This window comes from Manis javanica, chromosome 3 (genome assembly GCF_040802235.1).
Source record: "Manis javanica isolate MJ-LG chromosome 3, MJ_LKY, whole genome shotgun sequence".
NCBI lineage: Eukaryota > Metazoa > Chordata > Mammalia > Pholidota > Manidae > Manis > Manis javanica.
Genome location: NC_133158.1, coordinates 208,791,621 through 208,819,249, shown reverse-complemented (window position 1 = coordinate 208,819,249; position 27,629 = coordinate 208,791,621). Strand labels below are relative to the sequence as shown.

The 27,629-nt window shown below is 38.9% G+C and overlaps 1 protein-coding gene across 7 annotated transcripts in view; it reads right to left on the bottom strand.

Moving 5' to 3' along the window:
* Positions 1 to 27,629, bottom strand: part of CDCA2 (cell division cycle associated 2) — an 82,489-nt gene that overhangs the window by 53,466 nt on the left and 1,394 nt on the right. For 6 of the 7 annotated variants that reach the window (XM_073232704.1, XM_073232705.1, XM_073232700.1 and 3 more), the window contains exons 4-13: positions 26,484 to 26,638; positions 19,480 to 19,627; positions 18,090 to 18,205; positions 16,509 to 16,593; positions 12,655 to 12,863; positions 10,680 to 10,764; positions 9,970 to 10,214; positions 4,150 to 4,228; positions 2,843 to 2,931; positions 1,772 to 1,906 (exon numbers count right to left, since the gene is read on the bottom strand). In XM_073232704.1, coding sequence (XP_073088805.1) covers positions 1,772 to 1,906; positions 2,843 to 2,931; positions 4,150 to 4,228; positions 9,970 to 10,214; positions 10,680 to 10,764; positions 12,655 to 12,863; positions 16,509 to 16,593; positions 18,090 to 18,205; positions 19,480 to 19,627; positions 26,484 to 26,638 — 1,346 coding nt within the window. Of the gene's footprint in view, positions 1 to 1,771; positions 1,907 to 2,842; positions 2,932 to 4,149; positions 4,229 to 9,969; positions 10,215 to 10,679; positions 10,765 to 12,654; positions 12,864 to 16,508; positions 16,594 to 18,089; positions 18,206 to 19,479; positions 19,628 to 20,207; positions 20,464 to 26,483; positions 26,639 to 27,629 lie in introns of those variants that run through there. The other variant, XM_073232703.1, reaches the window with a different exon arrangement.

The following is a 27,629-nucleotide window of genomic DNA, read 5'->3' as shown; positions in this document are numbered from 1 at the left end:
TCTCTCGGGATCCCCGTAAGCAAGCTGGCTTCCAGCACCTCTCTAGCTCCCTCCCAGCACATTCTGGGCTGTAAATCTTTCCACTTCTTTTATCTGTCAACATGCTCCCATCTGCTTTGTCTTCCAGAAATTCACTGAAGGCTGCTGTCTGTTGCTTAATACCCCTCCTCACCTCCTTCCTCTTCTCATTGCTATTCTAACTCTATTCCTTTCATCACATTAATTATTTTGACTCAGTGGGGTCCTGGGAGGGCTTAGGGCAAAACTTACTGCTCAGTCCTTCTTGAACTCTATGGCTACTGACTTTATGTGAAGAATCAGGTATACACTCTTTGTAAAAGTATTTTTGTAAAGAGAATCAAGGAAGCCAATTTCTAATGCAGTAATATAAGATGTATGCATATCTTTGAACTCGGTGCATTTTTTTCAGAAAGGGGAGCTTCCAAAGGACCGTGTGACCTAAGAAAGGAACCCAACCAGGAAAACTTCCAGTTTCTTCTGGCTCTGCTGACTTGAGAATGTTTGTGCCACGTTTAAACCCAAGGAGGCAACAGTCTTTGTTCCATGGAGCAGGAGGACGGAAGTGCAGCGACTGCTTTGGGTGAAATCGATGAGCTTGGTTTGGGAAATGCTGATTTTCGAGCTGCTTGTGGGATGGTTTAAAAGGAATGTCTAGTAGTTGAATATGTTTATAGCTCAGGAAGATGTAGGAGTCATCAATCATGCTGCATATGCAATCACCCAGAAAATAAACAATTTAGCAGGGCAAAGAGTAGAATTCTGGGTAATGCAAATGTCTAAGGCTAGGTGGAGGAAAAGCAGCAAGCTTTCAGCAGGTAACGGAGTGCCCTCAGTTATGTCAAATGCTGCTGAGGTGGCAGGTAGGAACAAGACCCCGAAGGACACTAAGTCACTAAATACCTCGGACAAATAATTAAGTGAAGTGGCAGAGTCGGGCGGATGAGACCAGAGGTCAGACAGGATATGCAATGCTGCATCTGCAGCAGCACCCGTGTGTTTCCAACAGCCGTGTTAGATGGGAGAGGGAATAATGGTGAGATCAAGCTAAAGCTGAAGCGAAATGAAAGGAGGCAGAAATTAAGGGATATCTGAAAGCTTGACAGTAAATAGAGGGGCCAGAGGATTATCAATGCTGGCAGAGGCACATGAGTGACGGAGGGAAAAAGCTGCGAGACAGGAGCCTGGGGTCAGGGAACAGGACGGATGATGTCTGTTACTAAGTGGGAAGGCCGTAGGGACCAACAAGCTGGGCAGATGGCAGAGGAAGGTCCAGACCGCTGCAGCAGAGGAGCCTGGTCACTGGGTTAAGGTACTGATCGGCTACCCATAAAGATCCGGTGATCTCATCAGAGCAGCACAGGCATTGAAGCGTGGAGGAAAACTGAGCCGGTTTCTAAATCCTTCCTTAAATGTGGGGAAATGATCCAGCCACGGACAGAAGCAGAATCGGACAAGTGACAGATGGTATACTCATCCCTGTCTAAGAAATCAGAGGGTTCCCCAAACGGGTGAGGCCGGTTAGACTCACGGACAAGCATGACTCTAACACAGAGTACCAATGATTTACTGGGCTGGACATACTTAGCACAATGAAGAGGTTGCCAAAAAGGCCCTTTCTGTTCTGTAAGATGATTTTAGTACTGTTGGTCCGGTGTTAATTAGAAAAAACTTTGTTTCCATGTTTTCCTAATCATACAAAAAAGAAATGGATCACTTCTACTGTTTATTCTATCTTTAACCACACACTTACCTGATTCTTTCTAGGATGTATTTTGTTTGAGCGCTTATTTTCTTGAGATCGCCTGTTAATTTTCTTTTTTTTACAAGGCTGAGCTTCTGTATTAAATATGCTGCAAACACTCTCTTCTGCAAAGTTGATCAATTGCTACGTAGAAAAATTACAAGAGTACCATAAAACACAAGCAGTTACATTAATTGCATGCCTCTTGCATTTATTTCCTTTCCCACACTGCTTCTACAATTTTATATCCCTTTCCTTTTAATTAACAAATTCCATCACAAGTATTTTAACCAACTCAAATGCAAATAGGGGAAAACAGTAATTACTAATTTCTGATCTATCAAAGACAGACCCAGAAGCTCATGTACTCTGCCCAATTACTTTAAGGAAAAAAAAAACTTAAGAATTACTTGATTTATTCACTCTTCAAATATTTATTAGGTATTTGTGACTTAACATGGACTTGCTCTTGGGTTATGGGGGCGGAAATCATGAAACATTAGATTATCTAAGTTGGAATTCTGGACTTATCTAACGATATCAGCTAAAAACCCTTAACAGTATACCCTATGTTTATGCACTATAATGCCATAGATGAATATCTAACTGTATCTCATTTAATAAAAACGAAAGATACATTCAGTGGGAGTTATGCATATACTGAAAACAGTTGAAACTGTGTTAAGAAATGAAAAATGAACTACAGTTTTTGAAAAAGTTGTATTTATGTCACTTCTGCCTCTAATAATTACATGCTACTCTTTTCCACTTTTTATCTCAATGATATTCATAAAATCACATAGATCCTACATGAACTTTCCAAACAGATTACCTTCCACCTTAACAAAAACTCTGGAAGCTTCTTGTTTCATTGTATTTTTTCTTCCAACAGAATTACTTTTAAAATAAAATCAGAAAAACAGCCATACCCTAGCTACATGCTAGGTAGGATAAGGTATTAGCTGTTAATGACAGTGATCAAACCAAGATTTTACCCATAAGCATTTGATCATGAAAACAGAAAAAGATCTATTATAAGATTTTAAAAACAAGTACACTGTACCAAGTACAAACACTTACACTTCTGTTTGAGGTCCGTGTTACTCTACTAACTTTATGCGCGGCTATTTTCTCGTGGCCGTTTGAAGAACTAAAGGTATCTTCAGTGCCTGGTGAGCAAGACATAAGCAAAATTAAGGCAGCTAATAAAGTAAGTCCTAAGAGCCACCGTCTTTCAGACACACTGGATTCTCTTCTGGACTCTCTCCCTTGCTTTTACTATCATAGCCTATTTATTTAGATTAACAAGAAGAACAAATTTTAAGATTCAGAATTTTTTTTTAAACTTTAAAATTTACTGAATACCCAGAAACTTTTGCCATTTTCCATGGAGACTGCAAAACCTATTGCCTAAGACAGCAGGTTAAATCATATTACAGTAACACCTGTATTTTCACTGATGTCCATTTCACTCCAAACTGTGTTGTGTACAATGAAGGTGCAATAAAGGACATTAAAACGACCATGAAAATGCTTTAATTATACAACATTCAGGAAAATTTTAATTTGATTACCTTTAATGGTGTAAGGGGAAGGCAGTATAATGGTATTAAAAAGCGTAGGCTTTGGGATGTGAGAGCCTATGCTTCAAGTCTTAGCTCTAATTTAACATCCTTTTCTAATGTTTTCCAACATAAATTTCCAACAAAAATCCAAGGGAGTTATGCACATACTGAAACAGTTTAAACCACGTTAAGAAACAAAACAAAATGAACTACAGTTTTTGATTCTGTGCTAATAAGCTTGATTTATGTCTTAGGGCCAATGAGAAGCCATTAAAGGATCTGACCAGGGAAGAGACATGAATAATGGTTCTCATCCTACGTGCTTTTCCCATGACATCGGCCAGGCAAGTCCTGGTTCACAAGGGGAGCTCAGAGAGATCTCTGATGCCTTGTCATGATCATAAAAAAAGCCAGTGGCCTTGGTAAGTACACATGCCCCAAATGCCATGTTAATGTTGACAAACAATTTTGGACATTGAAGGGTGACCCTTATGTTCCGTATCACTCAGTTGTGCACACTGTGAAAAGGACCTTACTGCTGATACTTTAATAGAGTTGAGAGGGCAACTCCATTGCCTGTGACTTGGAAAGTGGGGCCACCAATCTAAGGAAGTAAAATATGGGGTGATTATGAGGTGTGGGACTTGGAATAGAAAGAGATGGATAAGACTTCTTCTAAGCTTTCCTGTACTATTTGGTTTTTTAACCATGTATGCACTATTATAATAGAAACAAAACTTTAGAAAGAAATCACCAAATTAAGCTTTATATATACACATATTAAAAATGACATTAATGATATAAGAAAACAAAAGTTACTACCTGAAAGAGTCTCAGAGTTTGAAGATTTACAAAGAGGACTCAGGACAGTGAATGATGTCTGAAGAGGTTCTATATTTTCCTAAACAAAGAAAAATAAAAGTAGAAATTAAACATCCTTAAATTCAGCAAACATAAATGTGTCCAAAAGAAAATGACAAGGATTCATTTTTGTGGGTGGAACTGTAATAAGCATAAAGATAGGAAACCAATAAAAAAAAAAATCAAAGCAAAACAAAGACATCAGATGTAAAAACAAATGATATTTTATGTATCTATCAGTCACCTTTACTGAAATCGTATTTTACTAACTGCAATCCATCAGAAAAATAAAAACTTTGATGAAAGTAGCCATAATGATCCACTAATAAGTTACTTTTTAGTTTATGAATATACCATGTCTTAACTCCTACCAAAAAAATAAAACAACCCACTTATAAACACAACCCAACATTAAGATCTTATTCATGGAAACATAAAATGGTAGCATAAATGCAGACGACAAATCTTTTTTCTCCCCTTGTAATTGTCAGTACCTGTTATATTTTCACAGATAGAATTTGTCGGGTTGAAAAAAACTATTTTAATCACCAGTTTTCTCAGAGTTTTTATCAGGAATGACCATTTGGTTTTTCTTAGTATGTTAATGTGGTGAAAATATAGACTTGTTTTTCAAATATTAAACCAACTGCATCTCTGGGTTAAATCTCACCTGGCCATAATATATTATACCTTTTTGCATTCTCACTATACTAGAATACTAGACTATATAGTGTTCTTTTATTATCATATCTGCCTGATTATGGTGTCAGGTTAATGTGGACATTAGTGAATTGATTAGCATTCCCATTTCCTCAATTTGTTTGGAACAGTATATGTAGAATTAGTATTATTTCTTCCCTACATGTTTGGTAGAATTCATTAGTAAAATCACCTGGACATGAAGTTTTCTTTGTGGGAAAGCTAAAATTTAACTTCAACTTAAATTTCTTTAGTTGAAATAGGACTAAATGAGGCAACCTATTTCTAGAGTTAAGTGACTGGTAGTTTGTGTCTTTCAAGGAATATACCTACTTTATCCAAGTTAGTGAATTTATGGGCACAAAGTTGTTCATAAAACTCCCTTATTATCATTTTATGAAGTTAGAATATGTGGGTGTCACCTCCCTCATTCCTTATATTGGTAATCTGAGTATTCTTTTTTCCTTAATAATCTGATTAGAAATTTACTAATATTTTTTAAAGCACAATCCTTTTTTTTAGGTATACTGATACACACTCTTATGAAAAAACAATGTGGTTACTGTATTTACCCATATTATCAAGTCCCCACCCATATCCCAATGCAGTCACTGTCCATCAGTGCAGCAAGATGCCACAGATTCACTGCTTGCCTTCTCTGGGCTACGCTGTCTTCCCTGTGAGCCCTCACACCATGTGGACTAAACATTTTGTTCTGTTGATGGTGTCCCTCAATCCCCTTCTCCCTCCCTCCCCACCTGCCCTTCCACACCCCTCCTCCCCTTTGGTAACCACTAGTCCCTTCCTGGATTCTCTAAGTCTGCTGGGGTTTTGTTCCTTCAGTTTTGCTTCATTGTTATACTCCACAAATGAGGGAAATAATTTGGCATTTGTCCTTCTCCGTCTGGTTTATTTCACTGAGCATAATATCCTCCAGCTCCATCCATATTGTTGCAAATGGTAGGATGTTTCTTTTTTTTACGGCTGAATAGTATTCCATTGTGTATATGTACCACCTCTTTACCCATTCATCTACTGATGGACACTTGGGCTGCTTCCGTAACTTGGCTATTGTAAATAGTGCTGCGATAAACATAGGGGTGCATAAGTCTTTTTAAATCTGAGAAGTTGTATTCTTTGGGTAAATTCCAAGTGGGATTCCTGGGTCAAATGGTATTTCTATTTTTAGTTTTTTGAGGAGCCTCCATATTGCTTTCCACAATGGTTGAACTAGCTTACATTCCCACCAGCAGTGTAGGAGGGTTCCCCTTTCTCTGCATCCTCACCAGCATTTGTTGTTCTTAGTCTTTTCGATGCTGGCCATCCTTATTGGTATGAGGTGATATCTCATTGTGGTTTTAATTTGCATTTCCCTGATGATTAGTAATGTTAATCTTTTCATGTGTCTGTACGCCATCTGAATTTCTTCTTTGGAGAAGTGTCTGTTCATATCCTTTATCCATTTTTTAATTGGGTCATTTGCTTTTTGGGTGTTGAGGTGTGTGAGTTCTTTATATATTTTGGATGTTAACCCCTTGTCAGATATGTCACTTACAAATATATTCTTCCATACTATATATAGGATGCCTTTTTGTTCTGCTGATGGCGTCCTTTGCTATACAGAAGCTTTTTAGTTTGATGTAGTCCTGTGTGTTCATTTTTGCTTTTGTTTCTCTTGCTCAAGGAGATGAGTTCAGGAAGAAGTTGCTTATGCTTATATTCAGGAGAATTTTGCCTATGTTGTTGTCTTCTACACATTTTATGGTTTCATGACTTACATTCAGGTCTTTGATCCATTTTGAGTTTACTTTTGTGTATGGGGTTAAACAATAATCCAGTTTTATTCTCTTGCCTGTAGCTGTCCAATTTTGCCAACACCAGTTGCTGAAGAGGCTGTCATTTCCCCCATTGTATGTCCATAGCTCCTTTATCATATATTAATTGACCGTATATAGTTGGGTTTATATCTGGGCTCTCTAGTCTGTTCCATTGGTCTATTGGTCTATTGCTCTGTTCCTGTGCCAGTACCAAATTGTCTTGATTACTGTGGTAAAGCACAATCTTTTAATTGGAGTGATATTTCATTGATGTCTGCATTTATCTTTCATTATTTCCTTTCTTCTGCTTACGGTGGCTTTAATTTGCTTTTCTATTTCTAATTGCTTAAAAGTAGGAGTTGGGATCATTAATTTGAGATGTCTCTTATTTTGAAACACAGGCTTTAAGTTTTAAAAATTTCCCTCTAAGGGGAGATGGGGATTAAGGGGCACTATAATTAGCACTAGGTAGGGTACAGGGAAGGCAGTACAGCATGAAGACAAGTAATGACTCTATAGCATCTTGCTTTGCTGGCAGCGGCTGCAATGTGGGGGTGAGGACTTGATAACGAGGGTGAATATTGGAACCACAATGTTGTTCATGTGAAACCATCATAAGATTGTATATCAATGATACTTAAATTAAAAAGTTTTAATTTCCCCCTAAGCACTGCTTTAGCTGCATGCCACACATTTCTGTTGCCATTTTATACCAGACTTTATGCCATGTTGTTTTTGTTGTATATTTTATCTACATAGGTTATAAACCAAATAATATGCTCTTGTTAGTCTTGCCTTGAACAGTTATCTTCTATGGAGATTAACAGTAGGAAATAAAGTGTTCTATGTGCCCTCACATTCAGCATTTCCAGCGCTCTTCATTCCTTATGCAGATACAGAGTCCCATCTGGAACCATCTTCCTTCTGACCAAAGAACTTCCTTTAACATCTCTTCAACTGCTAATCTGCTATGGTAATAAATTCTTTCAGCTTTCACATGTCTGAAAAAGTCTATTTCACCTTTACTGTGAAGGATAGTTTCACTAGATATAGAATTCCAAGTTGACGAGGGGCCTTTTTTCTTTTTCTCTAAGTACTTAACCACAGCTTTAAAAGAAACCATTGCACTGTTTTCTGGATTGCATAGTTTCTGATGAGAAGTCTGTTGCGTCTCTTATATTTGTTTCTATGTCATGTGTCTTTTTTCTTTGGCTCCTTTTAGGCCACTTGTCATTTAAGTAATGATGTACCTGTGTACTTTTCTTCATGTTTCTTGACTAGAAATCTGTTGAACTTTAGGATCTATGGGTTTATAATTTGTTCAAATTGTAAAAATTTTCAGCCATTATTTTTCAAATACCTTTTCTATTTCTTTGGTCTCCCCTTTCCTTTGGGGACTCTAATTACATGAATATTATGTCACCTGAAGCTGTCCCAGTTCACCAACTATCTGTTCATTCTTGTTCAGTTTTTGTTTTTGATTCAATGAGAATATCTATTGCTACATCTTCAAGTTCACTAATCTTTTCTTTTGCAGTCTCTAATAAGATATTAATCCCATGTAACATATTTTTCTTTGCAGAGATCCTAATTTTCATGTACAGTTTGAGTCTTTCCTATATCTCTCATGTTTTTAACAAGTTCAATCCTTCCATCTTCTTGAACTTATAAAATAGTTAAGATAACTCTTCTTGATATATCTACAAATTCTACTCTGTCATTTCTCGATCTATTGATTTTTCTCATTAGGGGGCATCTTTTCCTACATATCTATTAGTTTTTAAATGGATATTAGACATTTTTAATTTACTGTTGTTTGGTGTTGAAATAATTTTGTCATTCTTGAGCTTTGTTAGCAATGCAGTAAGTTACCTGGATACAAGTTGGATCCTTTCAAGGCTTACTTTTAAGCTTTGTTTGGCTTTTAGTTTAATTCTGCTCCACTAATACGGCAATAGCAACATTTTCCAGAGCACCAGATGCCTTCTGAATTACAAGGTTTTTCTACTCAGATTGGTGGAACCACTATTCCTGCCTGTGTGAGCTCTAGGGCTTGTCCCCTCTGTTCCACTTGAGAATGTCTTTTCCTGGCCTTGGGCAGTTTACTCACAAGATGTGTTGACCAGTACTCAGCTGAGGACTTGAGCAGGACCCTTTGCAGATCCCAGAGCACTCTGTACAGCACTCTCCTCACTGGTATGCTACCCTTCGAACTCCAGCTTCTTTCTCTTCCCTAGACCCCAACTCCATATTCTCAATTCATGAAGACTGTCCCCAGGCACCAGGTTAACTCCACTCTGTGATATGGCTTGGAAGTTCAGCCCAGGCATTAAACTGAGGCTCTCCTGAGGTTTGCCTCATTTGCTATCACCCTCTCAGGTATTACTATCCTGTTCTCCTGTTCTCCTTCAAGTTCAAACATGAGAATCCCTGTTTTGTATACTTTGGTTTTTTTTTAGTTCTTTCTTATGGAAACACAAATTAGGTCGTTGTTACTCCATCTTGGCCAAACAGGAGTATTTTATTTCAAAAGTATAAAAGCAAAAGTAAGAATGAATTATGGGCCCAATATGAAAAGGGGTAAGGAAGATTAATAAGCAATTCTCAAGAAGAGAAATTCATACGGTCTATAAACAAGTGAAAAATGTTCAAACCACAGGAATAAACTAAACATTTTTATGCCACCTTTTCCCTGTATTAAGTTATTTTAAAAAGTACAGTTAATACCCAGAGTTTACAAAGATATGGTAAAATAAAACCATTTATAACGCTGAGTCTAAATTGACATGTACTTTCTGGATGGTAATTTAGCAACACACATCAAAAAGTTAAAAATGTTCCTATATTTAATCTACTAATTCCATGTGTAGAAATTCATTATAGAAAAATAACAGTATATTTATAGCATATTAATTCTAAGACTGTTGCTCTTTCACATTTTAACATCTCTGAAATTGAGTACATCTTCCAATTCGTGGTGTGTCAGTTTAATTTTCAGTATTTTTTGTTAGTGATACATAAAATAATGGCACATCTTACAATCAACAGTATTTAGGTTCCACGAAATATACTATCTATAAAGAGTCACGGGAATAGTTTTTAATAGGAGAAAGCTAGTAATATACTGAAGAAAAATGCATTAATTTATACCATGACATATCATTTAGACCATTTCGTGATTTCAAAGCATAATTACTGCTCATCTAAAATAGTTGAGGTCTGATGAAAATATAAACAAGTTTGCTCTACATTTTTTCACACTTACAAGATTCTCCCCTTTGTTGTCAAAGTTTGGTTGAGATAACTGCTCAGGAACTGGTGACTGCTCAAGTAGCAGGGGACTGATACTACCTAAAGCCTCTTTACGAACAGGTGTTCCTCCTTTCCGCAGTGGAGTATTTGCTGGCAAAGATTCATCAAACACTTCAGGGATTAGGTCTTCTCTGAAAGTAACTCTCTTCCTCTTCCTCGTATTAACAAAGGCTGGTACTTTATAATTTTCTTGATCATCTATAGATAATAAAATGGGAAATATTTTTAAATCAAGCTGTATTTCTTATCTAGAAGGCATATCCTAAACTCTTTTAACAAAACTAGATTCAGCTATAATTTGTGTAATATAAAGCGGTCTGCAGAGGAATAAAACTCAAAATGCAAAAGATAAGCAGTATTTCTAATTAAAATATGGTAATAGATTTTCAAATAAATTGTGCATGAGTATCTTAGAAGTTTACAAAATTAGAGTGTTAATTTCCTTTACAAATTTTACCATTAAGCAAAAATGGATAGATGAAGTGATAGAGCAATTCTGAGACTCTCCGAAGAGATTCCATCCCTCTCAACTGTTCTTCATTCCCATGTGATTTTAAGCATCAACGCATTTAGCAGATCACTCAAAATACCATATACTATACCAGACTTTTTGTAACAAGAAAATGGTATCCTCACACTTCAAAATAACCGTGAATTTCTTACCTGCTTTGAATTCTTTGCAACAGTTTGCAAGATTTGAGACTAAGCTTGGATGAGGTGCATCATCACAGAGGTTGTCACAATGTTCCTAAAAATAAACACTGATGAGTAACCGTACACATTAAAGTACACACAGTCACTAAGAACGACAACTTTGAATTTCTTTTCTGCCAAGAGTAGATACTATAGTGATGCAGATTACCATTATTTTCATAATTTTTCTGGGTTAAAACCCCGATTACCCCCAAAGATAAATGGTGCTCCTTAAATTCTATTTTAGTAAATAGTATTTCAGGCCTAAATTAAAGAATAGAAATCCATAATGTGAGCTAAATTAATTCCCTCATTGTTGATCTGGCAAGTGAAGTTAAAGGAGATGTGAGTGGATGGAATTACAGTGTATACAGATGGTGTCAGAGGACACAGACCGTATACATGGGCTGGGGTGTAAGAATTTCACTAAAACAAGAAGAAAACAAATAGGTAAATGGTATACTAAGTTGCTCCGTCTTTCAAACATGGGAACCACATCATCTGTAGGTGTATAAATCTATGCTACTATATTCTTGAGTTAGGAACAAGGAAAGAAGGTAGTGTATGTCCCTCTGTGCTTCTCCAAAAAAGGCTGTAGTGCAGGCAAGCAGCAGAGGAAGAACAGGGCAAGCCTGCACACAGGGCCACGGGGGTCAGGCAGGAGCGCGAGACCTGGGGGCTGGATGAAGGCTCGTCTCATCCTAACCCGACCACGCCTTGTCTGCTAGAGCTTTCCATTTTCTCCAGTGCACCCATTCCAAGAGCAGCTCCTTCTCTAAGCAACAGTCCAGCCCTAAACAAATGTCCTTCATCAACTATCTCCCAAGTCAGTTTCATTTTCCTCACCAGGAAAATACCCACAGTACCTATGGGATAAGTGAATTTACAAAGCAAAGTTCATGTTAACTTGTACATTTACTTTTAATTAAAACCATGAAAGTTAGCAAACAACTCCAATTGTTTACATGTACAGACTTGGAGCAGTTTAGTAAAAGGACCATCAGTTGTGAAAGCCTTCATGTGATTTTTGTGGCAGGACTTAATATTTGCATTGTAATTCAATAAGAGTTCTATAGATCATTAAGATGATTCATCTCGAGAAGATAAAACAAATAATAAGATATGAGTGAGCAGTGCTGTGTAGACCCAAATCAGCTTTCACCAGAAAATTGCTAAAATATTTGAAATAACAATGGTCCAGATGCATGTAGACAGAAGGTAGTTTAGTTCACTTTGGCTTTAGATCTAGATCTCTAGGCACAATTGTATGTTAAAATGCCTATAGATTGGAAAAAAATTGTACTTATTTGCCAGGCACTTGTGCTAACTTAACATTATTATCCCACTTAATGGTCAAATTACCCTGTCAGGGAGGTACTAATATTGTCCTTCCAAAAGTCAGGAAACCAGGGTACAAAAAGGCTAAACAATTTGCCCAGCTTTTAAATTGCATAGCCAGGATTTGAAACCAGAGCTTATCCTCACCACCTCCCTTGCTTTACAGCGTATGGGGGATTTAACATGAGATTTTTCTGGGTTCATGTATCAACTTGAAGCCTAAGTTCATATAAATGAGGCTAACACCTTTCTTGGGGCACTACTGCTGCATGTACATGATATATGCCAGAACTGATCATATAAAGTATGAATCAATGCCAGCGAGTACTCACCAAACTATTCCTAAGACCTCTCTCTCACGTATCAATGACCATGAAACTCTATGTAAAATATAGGCTACCTATATTAAATTTGACATACTTTATTCCATACTCAGTTAAAAAAAAGAAAAAGAAGAAAATTGCACAGCGCTAGAAGTGAGAAAAGGAAGGAAACAATGAGACATTTCCTCTTAAACCAGGATGACGTGTGTCATTTCAGAGGTACTGTTTTGAACCCAAGTGAGGTTTTACTCAATTTGCTTTAGGAAATGTAGCTCGATAATGACCTGTAGGCTTTCTAGAAACAGCTTAACAGAGGGTTTCTTCAGCACAGAACGAAGTCCAAAGGTCTCGGAAGAGGAAAGCGCCCTCCTGCACAGTGGGGTCACCAGCGCCCTGACTTCAGGAGCTGTCTCTGTGCTCGCTTCTGTCAGTCTGTCCAGGGAAACAGCTTTACTTGGTCCTTTGCCCTCCACAGTGTCAGCAGTCTTGACTCCTTCAAAACAAGCATATAAATATGAGAGGTGGAAGACATCTGAGTCATTCTGATCTACACCAAAAATACATATTTACAAAGGGACTAACACACTATGAAAAAATTCAACCCTAACATACCATGCTTGGGGAACCACAGCTGGGATTTCAATGGGGTACACACAATGAAGACAGAGAACTAGCACAGTCACAGACTTTCATTCAAATCTAACAACTAAAAGCTACTACCTAAAAATTACCGAGGGTAAAGATAAGCAGGGAGTTTTAGCCCCATGGTAATCTAACAAGGTTTCCATGAAACAGCTACTAACTGTTCGCCTGCCTGTACTCATGAGACCTATGACTTGCTCCATAAAATTAACCTGAGCTGAGCAATGAATAACGACCAGTTTTATTGCTGGAGTCGGAGGTGCTTGCAAGGGCTGGGGAAGGGAGAGGACAAGGTGCTGACGAGGGAGATTAAGAAATCAAAAACTTAACTGTGCCATCAGACAAGGCAAGGCTCCCCCTAAAACCCTCAGAGCACTGTCTTACAATTGGCATTTAACAAATATGTTGGGCACTTATGATGTGACTGGCACTCTTCCAGGTGCTAGAGGTACAATGATGAATACAAAGCTGCCACACATTCAGACGACAAACAGACAATATAAAATACAGAACAACTGGGAGGGTTGGAAAGAGCAGGAAACTATGGCTCCAAAAAAAGGGGTATGAGGGAACCCCATGCTGGAACTGATCCGTATCCTAACTGTATGTAGTGTGGTCTCAAGTCTACACATGGGGTAAGATTACATGGAACCAAACATACACACAAATGAGTGCATGTAAAACCAGCAAAATCTGAAAAAAAGCCATTGTATATTAGTGTCAATTTATATTGTCAAAGTATATTAGTGTCAATTTCCTGGATATGACACTATATTACAGCTTTGCAAAATGCTCCCCTTGAGGGACACAGGGGGATAGGGTATGCGAGATGTCTTTATTCATATTATTTCATACAACCACAAGTGAATCTACAATCATCTCAAAATAAAACTTCAAGAAACGCATATATAGCAACAATGCCATGAAATAAAATAATGTAGCAATAAGAGGATAGGCTCTGATAAGGCAGGAGGCGGGTGCTGCTGTTCTGGGGTGCTCGGGGACAGCTTCCTGAGCAGATACCGGAGTGAAGTGAGAAATGAGCCATGCACGTACTGAGGGGAGAACACTCCATGCAGAGCCGAGTGCAGAGACCTGACATAGGCGTGCGCGTGGCGGAGCAGGGGCAGAGCAAGGCCAGCGCGGGTGGAGCCGAGTGAGCAGGAGGAGAGCTAAGAACTAAGCTGAGAGGAGAGGGCCAGGCCAGGGAGGCCAGAGGAAGGGCGGGGGCTGCAGACTACTCCAAGCACACAGGGAAGCCGCCTAACGGTCTTGAGGAGGGAAATGACACAGTGCGACTTGCCTCTCAAAAGGAGAGCCCTGGCCACTGCAGGCTCCTTGGCCTCCAAGACAAGGGTCTGCAAAGCTGGAGGCCAGGAAATCACTCTGGGCAAGAGAAGGCGGCGGCCTGGCCTACAGGGGCAGTAGTTAGGAGGGGAGGATGGCTGGACATCGGTAATGCCGTGAAGACAGCCAAAATAATGGGGCTGGAAATTTAACTTGAAAAGGGAAGGGGAGTGCCAAGGACTGGGGCACAAGCAACTGAGCGATGGTGCATCCTTCACTGAGGTGAGGAAAACAGAAGAGCAGACGGGAGGAAACGCTCCAGACCAGCGTGTTAAGTGTGAGGCTCAGCAGACAGCCACGCGGGGACCAGGGAAGGCAGCGGGCACTGGGGTTTAGAATTCAGGGAAGAGGCCAAGGACAGACACTGAAGGTCTGAAGTCCACAGCACACTGACAGGACCTCACGTTGGGAGAAAGCCTACAATCCTACAGGAGCGCGAGTTTAGTCAGGGAAGCCCAAGCACTGAACCCAGGGCATTCAAATGCCTCAAGGGCAGGAGGGGAGGGAAAAGGAGGAACAAGGAAAACGCACACAGAAGCGGCAGTGAAACGGGAAACAAGGAGAATGATGCCGCAACTGCTCCTCCTCAGGTCAGCCGTATCTGTCGGCTTCTGAGGCCTCATGGAGGAGACATGGAGAGTGGGTGCAGGGACCGCTGAGGCCACTGGTTGCCACGGCCTGTGCGGAGCTGAGTCAGGAAAGAATGGAGGCAGGGAGACCAAGGACAGCCTGCTCTTACAGGGAGTTTTGCTTCAGAGGAAAGCAGAGAAATGCAGCTCTGGCTGGAAGGAAATCCTGAGACAAGGTCAAGTTTAAGACGGGAACTATTACAACACATTGTTAATGGGGAAAATGAACACTTCAGAAAACGGGGCACCTCAGACAGAAGGGCCCTGGAAAGGGAAGGGCCGGCCTTGGATAATGCGGGAAGAACTTACTGTAACACGGGAGCAGACAGAGCACGGTGGACAGAGATGCAGGAAGGAGGGTCTGGTGAAGAGGGGCCGGGACATTTGCATGTGACATCTTTCGCTTTCTCAACGACATAAGCAGCAAGGTCTCAACCTTACTGAAGAAGCAAGGGGCTGCCAAGGGCACCAGGGAGAGTTAGCTTAGCTGTCTGTGGGTGGGCTGGCAGATAAAGGAAATCAAAATGCACGGGACCCAGTTAACTTTAAATTATATCTAATGACTTGTGCCTACTATGTACATGGATATAAAGGAAAAATATTGCATGGGATATACAGGAGAGGCGAGGCCATCAACATACAAAATATTTAGTGCGATACATGTGGGGCTGGAAGAAAGAGATGCTAGATTTCTGTCCGATGGGCCACGTGATGGCAGTGGAGGTCAGGGAGATAAGAGGTTGCTGGCTCTCCTCTGCAGCTCTCCTTTGAGCATTTCTAGAAGACTATTTCCCTCCCAAATATACATACTGACAATTAAAGCAAAAAGAAATTACCTATGGGGTTTAAAATGAACATAAATGTAACAGAGATGACGTCTATTGTGTAAACAACCTTAAGAAACGTGTGGGTGGAGAGGAAATAGATCTATACAGCTTGCCAAGTTTCTATATTTTAGATGAATTTGTATTATACTAACTTTAGGGAGGCTGTGAAAACTTAGGGATGTATATTGTAATTCCTAGAGTAACCATTAAAAAAAAAGATGCAATGAAGTATAGTTTAAAAGACAATGGGTAAATGGATTTCTAGAAAGAAAATTTCAAATAAGCTCAAAGACAAGAGGATAGAAACAGGGAAAAAAAAGAGAAAAAAAAGAAAACATGATAGATTTCAATCAAACCAAATCAATAGTGACTTGAAAGGTTAATGGGCCAAAAACTCCCATAAGACAGAGGTTCATTTGTAGTGTTTTCTCAAACAAAATACACTTAAGTGTTCAGAGATCCTATTTTTTTTTAAATAATAGATTCTATCTACTGGGAAATATTTCACTAATTCAAAAAAGAAAATGTTACAAGAATTCAGAAGTCTTTCTACTAGAACATGAGCTCTTTAAATGCAGGGCAATGTTTTAGTTTTCCCAAATTTTGGCATATAGGTAAACCAACCATAAACATCTTCTGAACACATTTCAGTGGGTGAGCTGGCATACATACTAAGGAAAAATTAAATCTTACCACTTGAAGTCTCTGTGAGCTCTGAGAGTGGACTAGACTCTTCAACTAAACATCCAGACTGTGTCAAACCGGACTCAGAAGATTTCTTGGGGGAAAAATTTAGAGTGAAGAAGTATTATATCTTCTCACTTATGGGATTACTGCTATCTTTATGAAGATTTGAGAAAGCATTCTAGATCATCTGGAAATCTGATATTAAGTCAATCAGTCATCTTCATTACCTAGTTAATTGTTACAAAAGTATACAGAAATCTAAAAGAGAGTATTCATTCTAATGAATACTAAACATACATAGTATCCTAAACATCCTACCAAATGATTTTCAGTTCTCTAGGAGAAATTTAGAAAACAGATTTTCGTTGCCTTACTGTTTAAAGTTTTAACAAGTTTAAAAGCTTAACTGCTTTTTTTAAAGAGGGAATTCTCAAAACAACAAAAAATATTATTATATAAATACTAATCAAACAACAAAAGACCCCAATAGCTAGGATAGGAAGCTGTTAACGGCTAGGATCGAAAACACTCGTACCAGTGCGGCCTAAATCATGGTCTACATCCAAAGTTCTCATAAGAAGTAACTGTTATTGGTTCTGACAGTTAATGATTTCATATCAACTAGGACAGAGCACAAGGAGCAGAGATTACAAGCAACTGTAAGATACAAAGGGAACCGAATGGACCCTGGAGAATTCGTAATGACTGTCAAACATTTATTATGTTCACCCAAATAAGATCAATGACATACTGGATTTTCGTGACAAGAAAGGTACAAGAAAAAAGTTTCAATGCTAATAACGGTGTTTGGTGCCTCCTCTCGCTAAAGAAATGGGATTCTGCTATACCGATCCAGAACTACGGCAAAAAACATTAGTCATGAGGGAACTAGGCTCCCGTTTATACTTGAGTGGAGGTCAAGGATCCTCAGCAGTGTTATTTAATTCATGTTGGCTGTCACCTTTGGTCATCTTGATGGGCTGTATATAGTGGTAAGCAACAAAAATCCCTACGGTTACTTGAAAGAACTGAGCAGAGGAGAAACTGCTAAATAGTTTCCTTGCTCCCGGCCGTCTTTAACCAGTGAGGGACAGCTAGGAAGAAGTCCAAGAGCCCCGGGCCCGAGGTGGTGGCCCACAGGTAATCTTCACCTAGCTTCCTAGTTATGTGTGTGTTCAACTGTCCGCCTTCTCCAGCACACAAGCTGCTCAAGAGCAGGTCTGACAATCTCACTGCTTTCCCACCTGCTTCCAGTCCAACACCTGGCAATGTTCATAGTCTTTCTCATAATCAAAGGCAACACGTTAATCAAAACTGTCTAATAACTAATAAGCGAACCGAGAATAAAACAAAGTAACATGTAGGAAACACATACACACACAGTGTAAATTTAAAACTCAGCTATCATAGAGCAGTGCAAGGCACTGTAACTGAAACTGGGTCTTGACAGTCTAAAAACTGCCTCGCCAGAAAACCAAAGCTTCATCTCCCTCTGTCTCCAGTATGTGAAGCACCTCAGAGATCTGTAAGAGAAGTTTCAACAGCACACATTCTGCGTTGGGACAAGCAGCAATACTGAGCACGCACCTGGAGATCAACCGCTTCCGGCAGGTCTTCATCAGAGTTGCCCTCTGAGGACGGCCTCCCCCATCTGCATGGTACCTGTGCAGGGAACTCAGACTGCTGACATTCGCCAAGGCTTTCTTTTTTGGTTATATACATAAAACAAGACAAAAACAAAAGAGCACAGACATAAATATTTTCTTTTATACAATACCATTTTAAAATTGTGTATCATAATTTAGCAAAATGTAGTGCTTCAGTCTAAACACTGTATCAATGAAAAGAAAAATCTAGTACATTTTTCTATTCAAAAGAGGAAATCTAACTGAAAGGCAAGAGAACATGGCTACTAAAAAGATAATAAACCTTTATCAGAATTAATTTTTTCGGACTTGAAAATGTACAAAGATATGCTTTTTTTAATATAGTATCTTATTCTATTTTTAAATAAATTTACAATGAAACCTTTTTTTTTGACACTTTAAAGGATGTGTTCATGTTCTAATACTGGTTCTGCTTTGACTGTGTATGACTTTATGAGAAATACAGCCATAATACGTCTTAGCACTCCAGAGCTACAAAAAGGGAATTCAGTCATCTGCAGCACTACAGTCTTCATGTAAACAATTTAAAAACTCAGGTAAAAATTGAAAAGTAAGTAGTTACAAACTACAAATACACATGAGTGCATGGGAGTGGGTCATGCCTGGTGCAGGCAGACGCACTGGGCTTGTCTTAACAGTGCCCTGCATGCAAGGAGGCGAGGAAATGTGCTCGAGGTGGTTCAAGACACCAAGACCAAACCGCTTGGAACACAAGGGCTTGAAAGGAATGGCTTCAGCGTCAGAGGGACGGTTGTGATGATGAGGATAAGGCCACGATTTTGTCTAAGTTTGATGTCTGAAATGCTTTGTGATTAGAAAATCAAAAGTGACAGAAAAAATAACCAAAGGAATTATGATCTAAAAAAACTTAGGGTAAAGAATATGGCAGGCTACTGGGATGTCAGATTAGAGAAATCTGTTTATAATATCAGGGTGAAGTGTTTGGTAGTCATATAAATGCTTGCCAGACTTAATCCCCTAAAAATCAAGATTTGTTACACTCAGATTTGCCACCCGCCCTATTCTAAAGATGAAATGAGCTAATCGGCACTGACATTTCAACACTTAAAACTTAATTGTGGCCATGTGGAAATGTAGGCTTAGAAATGTATGATATCAGGGTTTTTTAAGAGAAACCAGAAGTCCAGATTTTTTTGTGAAATGTCCCACATTTTAAGTGTTAGGCTTCATTTTAAAATACAGCTCTGCTCAGGAAAGACACCTTTTGCACTGTGACTAAATCTTACATACCCCAGAGGCTTGTCTGAATAAGTGCACAAGTCCAAATTGACTGAATTCTTCCTACTCACTCAAGCCTGTCGCCTCCAACTCTCCTGCCTCTGAGAATTCAGGACAGCCAGTCATTTTCTCGGTTTCCGTTATGGAGTGAAAAGCAGACTGGAAGGCAGATATTCGCTCTTTTAAAGAATTAACATTTCCGTGTAACACAGGGCTGCCCTGTTAAATAAGAGACACAGAGGGTGTTAGAAATCAAATTAAATAGTCTCTACATTCCAGGCCTACAACCACTGAATCCAAAACTAAATGTACCAAGGCTCTCTGAAGATCAGGGGCACTAACTCGTGCAGCGAAGCCCCCTCCCGCGAACCACACACTCTCAGTCTGGATATTCAGTATGCTGCCGTCACCTTACTTTCACCTCTGCTCCCCCCTTCATTTGTAACCTGGAGCAAAGAGGAATTACTGCATGGGATGTACAGAGGTGTGGGCTTAGGCTGACCAGTACTGATACTAGGTCCACGGACCAGACAAGGCAAGCCTGGAGTAGGTGGAAAGGGCTTTCAAATTATTTGGGAACTAAACCGATCTTTAAAAGGTTTCTTTCTGGGGGGCTTAAGTTAGAGTCCATAACCTGAGACAGCCTCAGTGAATCAATTCTGAAAAGGAGTTTCAGCACAAACATGTTTGAGAGAAGCTCGTCTTAAGAGAGCACATGGAGACCAGGAGCAAGCATTGAATCCTGGGGAGGAGGCGAGTAAGGAGGGCCAGGGAGAACCAGCCTATGTGGAAATCTTACCTAAGGTTTGCTAAAAACAATCCACCGAAAGTCATCTGCAGAACCTTGGTCACAGGAGGTCTCAGCGCAGCTCGTTCCACTGCTCACTTCCATCTACACACCCGCTTGCCAGGAAGCCAGGACACACACACGTTCCCTGGTAGCTCAGATGACCACCCTCATACTTACCTTGTCTTCTTTGGCTCTGCCCAATTGAATTTTCCTGACTTCATGGGACCTTACTTCCTTAGAGCTAAAAGCCAGCCATTCACTAAAACTATAAAGCCAAATAGTAAGATGGGCTAAGCACAGAAGTCCTCTGGTAACGCTGCTAATAGGGTTTCAGCCACAAAGTCATCAAATGAAATTGATAAATGCTGGGATAGAGCTGCCAGATAAACCCAAGTGACACAGACTGAGAGTTCTGTTTACCCATAAAATATATAGACTTTCACAAAGCATACTCTGCTACATAGTAACAGAACATTCTAAATTCAAATACGGTTGATGACATAAACCCTTATGACATAACATTCATAAAAAGCTGGTGGTCAACTCTTATCTTATATGAGCTACGGAGAAAGAAAGGAGCTATCCCAAAGTCATACAATTTACCCTGAATGTATTTTATACTCATATTTGAATATGGTAGCGGTAGATTAAAAGTCCTAGGAATTTGGAGCCTTTTGAAGTGCTGCTTAAAACAAATTACATATTCCCAAGTCAAAACTGTTTCTTCTTTATTTCCTGATGGAGAATGAGACTATACAAGGTAAATGAAACTTTCAGAATGCACTCTAGTTTTGATTTTTGTCTTACAAATGGTGTCAGTCAGTCAACAACATTCCATCCAGATACTGGAAACTGTTTCAGTGGCTCAGGATAAGGGGAGAAATGATGAGCAAATTCCTGAAAACATACTAACATAGTTTCAGGTACAAGAGGTACTACTGAGAAGATGTGAAGGAATGTGATTCGGGTACCTAAAAGTGCCACTTCAGCTTGAATCAGAACAGCACTCTACCTGAACTCACTTTTGAGTTGAAAACAAACGTGAGCAAGTGGTAGTTAAGGGAGATATGGCAGGAGGCAGGCACAACAGCAAAGGCCCTGAATGGAACCAGGATGCAGCTGGGAAAAGGCAAGTGTGCCCGGGGACTGGAAGATGGGGAGATGAGGATAATGGAGGGCACGGATCAGATCAGGGAGGGGGGTTTGAGTTTCATTCAATTTCCCAAGAAACAGAAATTAAGACAACAATCCCATTTACAAATGCATCACAAAGAAAAAAATACCTACTCATAAATTCAACCCAAGGAGGTGAATGACCTGTTCTCTGGAAATTGTAAGAAATTAGTCAAAGAAAAGACATAAATAAATGGAAAGATATGCTGTGCTCATGAACTGGAAGAATATTATTAAAATGTCCATACTACCAAAGCAAGCTATAGGTTCAATGCAACCTCTATCAAAATGACAATGGTATTTACCACAGAAGAACAAATAATCCTAAAATTTGTATGGAACCACACCAAAAAGCAAAGCAATCTTGAGAAAGAACAAAGTTGGAGGCATCACACTTACTGATTTCAAGCTACAATATAAAGCTACAGTCACAAATACAGGCATAGACACAGATATATAGATCAATGGAACAGAAAAGAGAGCCCAGAAATAAATCCACACACGTATGGTCAACTAAATTATGACAAAGGAGCCAAGAATATATAGTGAGGAAAAGACAGTCTCTTCAATAGAGAGTATTGGGAAAACTGGACAGCTGCATACAGAAGAATGAAACTGGCCCACTATTTTACACTGTACACAAAAATTAACTCAAAATGGATCAAAGACATGAATGTTAAGACCCAAAACCATAAAGCTGCTAGAAGAAAATAGGCAGTATAAGCTCCTTGATGATAGTCTTGGAGATGATTTTTTTTATTTGACACCAAAAGCAAAGGCAACAAATGCAAAAATAAACAAGTGAGATTATATCTAAAAAGCTTCCGCCCAGCAGAGAACACCATCGACAAAATGAAAAGGCAACCTACAGAATGGGAGAAAATATTTGCAAATGATATATCTGATAAGGGGTTGATATTCAAAACATATAAAGAACTCAACAACTCAGTAGCAAAAAAACAATCTGATTGAAAAATGGGCGTAAGACCTGAAGACATTTTCCCAAAGACATACAGATGGCCACCCGTACATGAAAAGGTGGTCAACATCACTAATCAGCAAGAGAATGCAAATAAACAATGAGATCTCAACTCACAGTTGTTAGAATGGCTAGTTATTAAAAAGGCAGGAAATACCAAGTGTTGTCAAGGATGTGGAAAAAAGGGAACCTTTGAGCACTCCTAGGGGAATGTAAATTGGTGCAGCCACTATGGAAAACAGTATGGAGCTTCCTCAAAAAAATTAAAAAAACAACTATCATATGATCTAGCAGTTGCACTTTTGGGTATTTATCCAAAGAAAACAGTAATCTGAGTATACATATGCACCCCTATGCTTCTTGCAGCATTACTTACAATAGCCAAGATATGGAAATAACCCAAGTGTTCATTGATAGATGAATAAAGAAAATGTGAGATTTTATACACACACACACAAAATTTTTCAGCCATAAAAGAGGTAAAAGATCTTCCCATGTACAACAACATGGATGGACCTTGTGGGCATTATGTTAAGTGAAATTATGTTAAGTGTGAGATCAAAAAACAAACAAAAAAAACTGAGCTCATGGATTCAGAGATTGGTGGTTACCAGGGAAGAGGGTGGACAAAGTGGGTGAAAGGATCAAAAGGTAAAACATCCAGTTATAGAAAATAAATAAGTCATGGGGATGTAATGTACAGCATGGTGACTATAGTTAGTAAATCTGTACTGTATATTTGAAAGTTGCTAGGAGAGATCTTAAAAGTGCTTATCACAAAAAAAGTTTTGTAGAATGAACAAAACAGCACTAGATTCATAGACACTGAGAAGTGGGGGAGGGTGGGGGCGGGAGGAATAAAGAGGCATAAAAATTCTCAATTTGTTGTTGTTGGTCACAGGGATAGTAGTAAAGCATGGAGAATACAGTTAATGATTCTGTAACGTCTTCCTATGTTGACAGATAGTAGCTGTACTAGAGGAGGGGAGGATTTAATAATATGGGTAAGTGCTGAATCACTGTGTTGCACACCTAAAAATAAACCAAAAAACTTATGTTCACACAAAAATCCATAAAAAACCCACTAAGATTTTCAATTTATAATCTGTTCTTCTGACCTATATGTGTCTCCTTATACCAATAGTACACTATTTTGCTTTATATTAAGTTTTGAAATCAGGTAATTCCAACTTTGTTCTTTTTCAAAACCATTTGATTGTCCAGCTCTTACATTAGCTCTTTCAAATTACCACGCAATTTATAAAAACAGTAGGTCAATTTCTACCAAAAATCCTCCTTGGATTTTGATTGAAATTGTACTGAATCTATAAAACAATACCTTAACTTTGTTGAGGGCTATGATCCATTAATATGGTACATCTCCATTTATTCAGGTCTTTAATTTTTCAGCAATATTTTATGGTTATTAGTACACAGATTATTTTCTTAAATTGATCCCAAGGTATTTCATACTTTTATGTCATGATATTGCTCTTTTTCTTTTTGAGATTTAAATTTCCAATTGTTTCTTGCTAATATGTCTAAATACAATTGATTTGTATATATTGATCATGTATCTTCAAATCCTGATAAAACTGTTTTTAGTTCTATTAACTTTTTTGTAAACTAGGAATTTCTGCATATATAATCATGTCATATGTAAATAGTTTTATTTCTTCCTTGCCAAAAAAAAAAAGAAAAGAAGTCTCGTAAGTATGTATGGTAAAGGATGTTAACTAGACCTACTGTGATCACTTTGGAACACATACAAATATTGAACCATCATGCAGTACACCTAAAACTAATTATATGTCAATTATACGACAGCTTAGGATGGGAGGCCCTGTACTGAAAACAGCGTTCAAGTCTTCCCAAAGAACAGTGAGCCTCCCAGCCCTTTTCCACATCTGGCTTCCAGAGTTCTAGGGCTCAGGTCTAGGCCCCCAGGAATTCCTCCCAGAGAAAACAGATCTACCAAAGAGCAAAAGACCCACAGGATTCTGCCATTTGCAAGTTCTTCCAATGAAAAAGTGGCCCTGATGTCCTACACAGAAACCCACTCACAAACAAACCCAGGCCATGCCCATGGTACCCTCAGTCAGTTTTGAAAGTGCCTCACTTTTAATTATGAACAGTCAAGGCTTTGTCAGGCTTCTGAACAAAGATTTAAGCATGAGATAGAACCTAAAATAATCAGGGAGCAAAATGGAACCTGAAGGAAAAGAGGCCCTGAGAGGAGGGAGGAAATGTCAACCAACAATGTCCTCAGCCATCCACAATGAAAGCTATTCCACCACGAAATTTTGTAACACCAGAAACAGAGCTTCAGAATGAAAACAGGCTACAAAGAGCAGGGAACGGAAGTATGTGCTGAATGAATGAAGAGGATTCTTCAGCTCTGTAAGCCTAAAGAGAGCAATACCTTCGAAATTTTGATGGAAATAAGTCCAATCTGTATTTCTATACTAAGACAAACCATAACTCAAATGTGCTGGTACGATAAACTGTCAGATATGCAGAGGCTCCAGAAAAAACATATGGGTCAGGAAAAGGGAATTACCAAGGATAGTGAAACAAGTCACAAAGGGACAGGTGTCCAGCAAATCTAGGTGGCAACCAAGCCAACAGGAGGAAGAGGTCAGAGGACACAAGGAAAAAGAAATGAAATCCTATCAACGAACTCCTCAAATTGCTATGTTAAAACCCATGGATCTATCTTGTAATTTGAGAGTATATTTTGTATGAACTGGTCATTTGGAAAATACTGGTTCACTCAGTTATGCAGATCTTCTAAATGTTGACACATTTCATTATGCAGCATCAAAACATCCCATTCATTATATAACCACTGATGTATCAGAAAAGTCTAGCTATTGCAAAGTTGTCAAGCTCACAGTAGTAAATGCAAGTTTCCCCAAATTCTAATTTTCTCTTGGAGATATTTCAGTTTTTCCTTGAAGTGGCAGGTTCATTGTTCATTTTTGAGAAAATATCAGCCACGTTCCTAAGTCTGATGCACCATGATGTCAGTCACTCCTTCAAATAAAAATGATGTTCTATCAAAAAAAATGAACTCATCTTGCAGCTCAATCACACATGTGATTTTTTTTTTAGAAACACACACCATACTTTGGTATGGGCTTTGGAAATGCCCTGACACATACTGCCCATTTCATCCCACATAATACTCAAGGATTGAAAAATCAACAAAATTTACAGTTTTTATTGCCTCATCAGGGATGTTAAGTGAAACTGGCATTAGTTATTTTCTGTGACTGATGTGCGACAATGAATAAAATGACACTTTCGTGCCTTTTCACCCACTGTTGCTTTTATACCACAAGTACAAATGTCAATGCAGTGAAAGAGGGCAAATAACATCTTAGTGCTATTACAAAACAGTTTCAACCTCACGGACCTCCTGAATGCGACTCAGCAATCTCCAGGGACCTGCAGATTATCTGTGAGAACCACTGCACTGCCCTGTACAGACTCATGCATAGTGTCTAAAACTGAAAATTGAGATGTGGCACACAAGTGTAGTTTAAAATAGGAAGGCCAATATCAAGAGCCAAAAATAGCTGTCCTTCATGAAGGGTAAGCTGGGGACTGTCTTTCAAAGTAAGCCTTGTATTATACTACTTGACTTTTTGAGAACATGTATTATTCTGATAAAAATCTGCAAAAATACCTAAATACTTCCCCATCAGCAGACAAATAATTTGCTCCCTTTCACAAGATTATCCCAAATACATTTTTGTACTGGTTGCCTCTACAGGCCAACACATAGTAGTCACAAAAAAATGAGGCATTTAGAAACAAGATATAAAAAAAGGTTGGAAAACACTGCCTCACCTCATTATAGATAGATATCAACTAAGAAAAAAATTTGCAAAATAAAATATAAAGCTCCTCTAGAAAGCCATTTCTATCCAGGACCTCATAAGTCTTCAGAGATCCGTGCTCAGTACCACCATTTATACTAGCTGCACACACTGTAATACACAGAGAATATACTCTCCCTCCAGATCCCAAAACAGAAATGCACTGGGCAGAAACACTGTTCAAAAGCTTTGTAAGAGCAAAACATCTCCCTGGAAGAATTCATGATAGAACTTAGAAGAATACCATACCTGAAAAGGGGAATTCTGTGCCAAAGGAGATTTCTCTGCATTCTTTAAATTCCGCTGCTGAGCAATGAAACGAATAAGATGGTTTGTTTCAGGAGAGCCCCGAGCACCAACTGCAGAACGTCGTCTGGATTTTTTAAGGTAGGATGATGGCTTTCCTATAATGAAAACTCTCTTTTAAGTTGGAAGAAAACAAGACAACCATCAATAATTGTGTCCCAAGTACTTGTGATGTACCAGCCTGAGAGGGATTTATTCCATGTGCCAGGAACAGTGCCTGGCACAGAGAAGGCAAATGGTTGTAGAATGAATGCATGAACAAATTTTAATGAATAGTTCTCATTTTCATTTATTTCCTACACACAGCGGTGGGTAATGATTTGCTTTGTACTAAGAATTTCTCTTTTTCTGAATTAGCCTTATCCCCAAGGATGGAAAGGTAAGATCTCCACCTCGGCACATGTCCTCTGGTGTTCTCGGTTCAGTAACTTTGCTTCTCTCATCTACCTTCCCCACGCTACCTGAAATTCTGGCCTTACACCTAAGCACACAAATAAAGCTAGCTTTTTAAAGGTTTCAGAGTAATATTCTTGAGGTGGGAACACAGAATGGCATGCCACTTTTGTTCCTGTGCCAATCTCGCATTACCTTGACTTAAGTCCCTCACTACCCTCCATTCTAAATGTGGTTCTCTAATTCCATTCCCTTATTTCTTTTTTCTTCATCTAAAGCAGACTTCCCAGGTGAATTTCATTTCTACTCCTTGAAGGACATTAGCCATTGATTCAATTTTGTTTGTGATTTTGAAAGAGGCATGTGTCTTATTATCTAAATTGCTCCTCAAGTTTCTCTTATTTTTGCCATAAACAAATAATTAGTAAATATACTTATTTATAGTATACACCCTCTTGTATTCCATGCGTCAGGTCCAAAACTGACTCACATATACATTCTTCAGTTTGGGCACTGAGCACAGCTAAGACTTAGGAACATTATCAGGCTGGGAGGCCCTAGGAGCCTGGTATCCTGCTAAGCTCCGCGCACTGTGCGTGTGCACAGAAGTCTCCATGACAAAGCAGGTTTGAAGAGTCAATCAACTTAGATACGTAAAGGAACGAGACAGGGTACAGAACAAAACTGAGTTATATT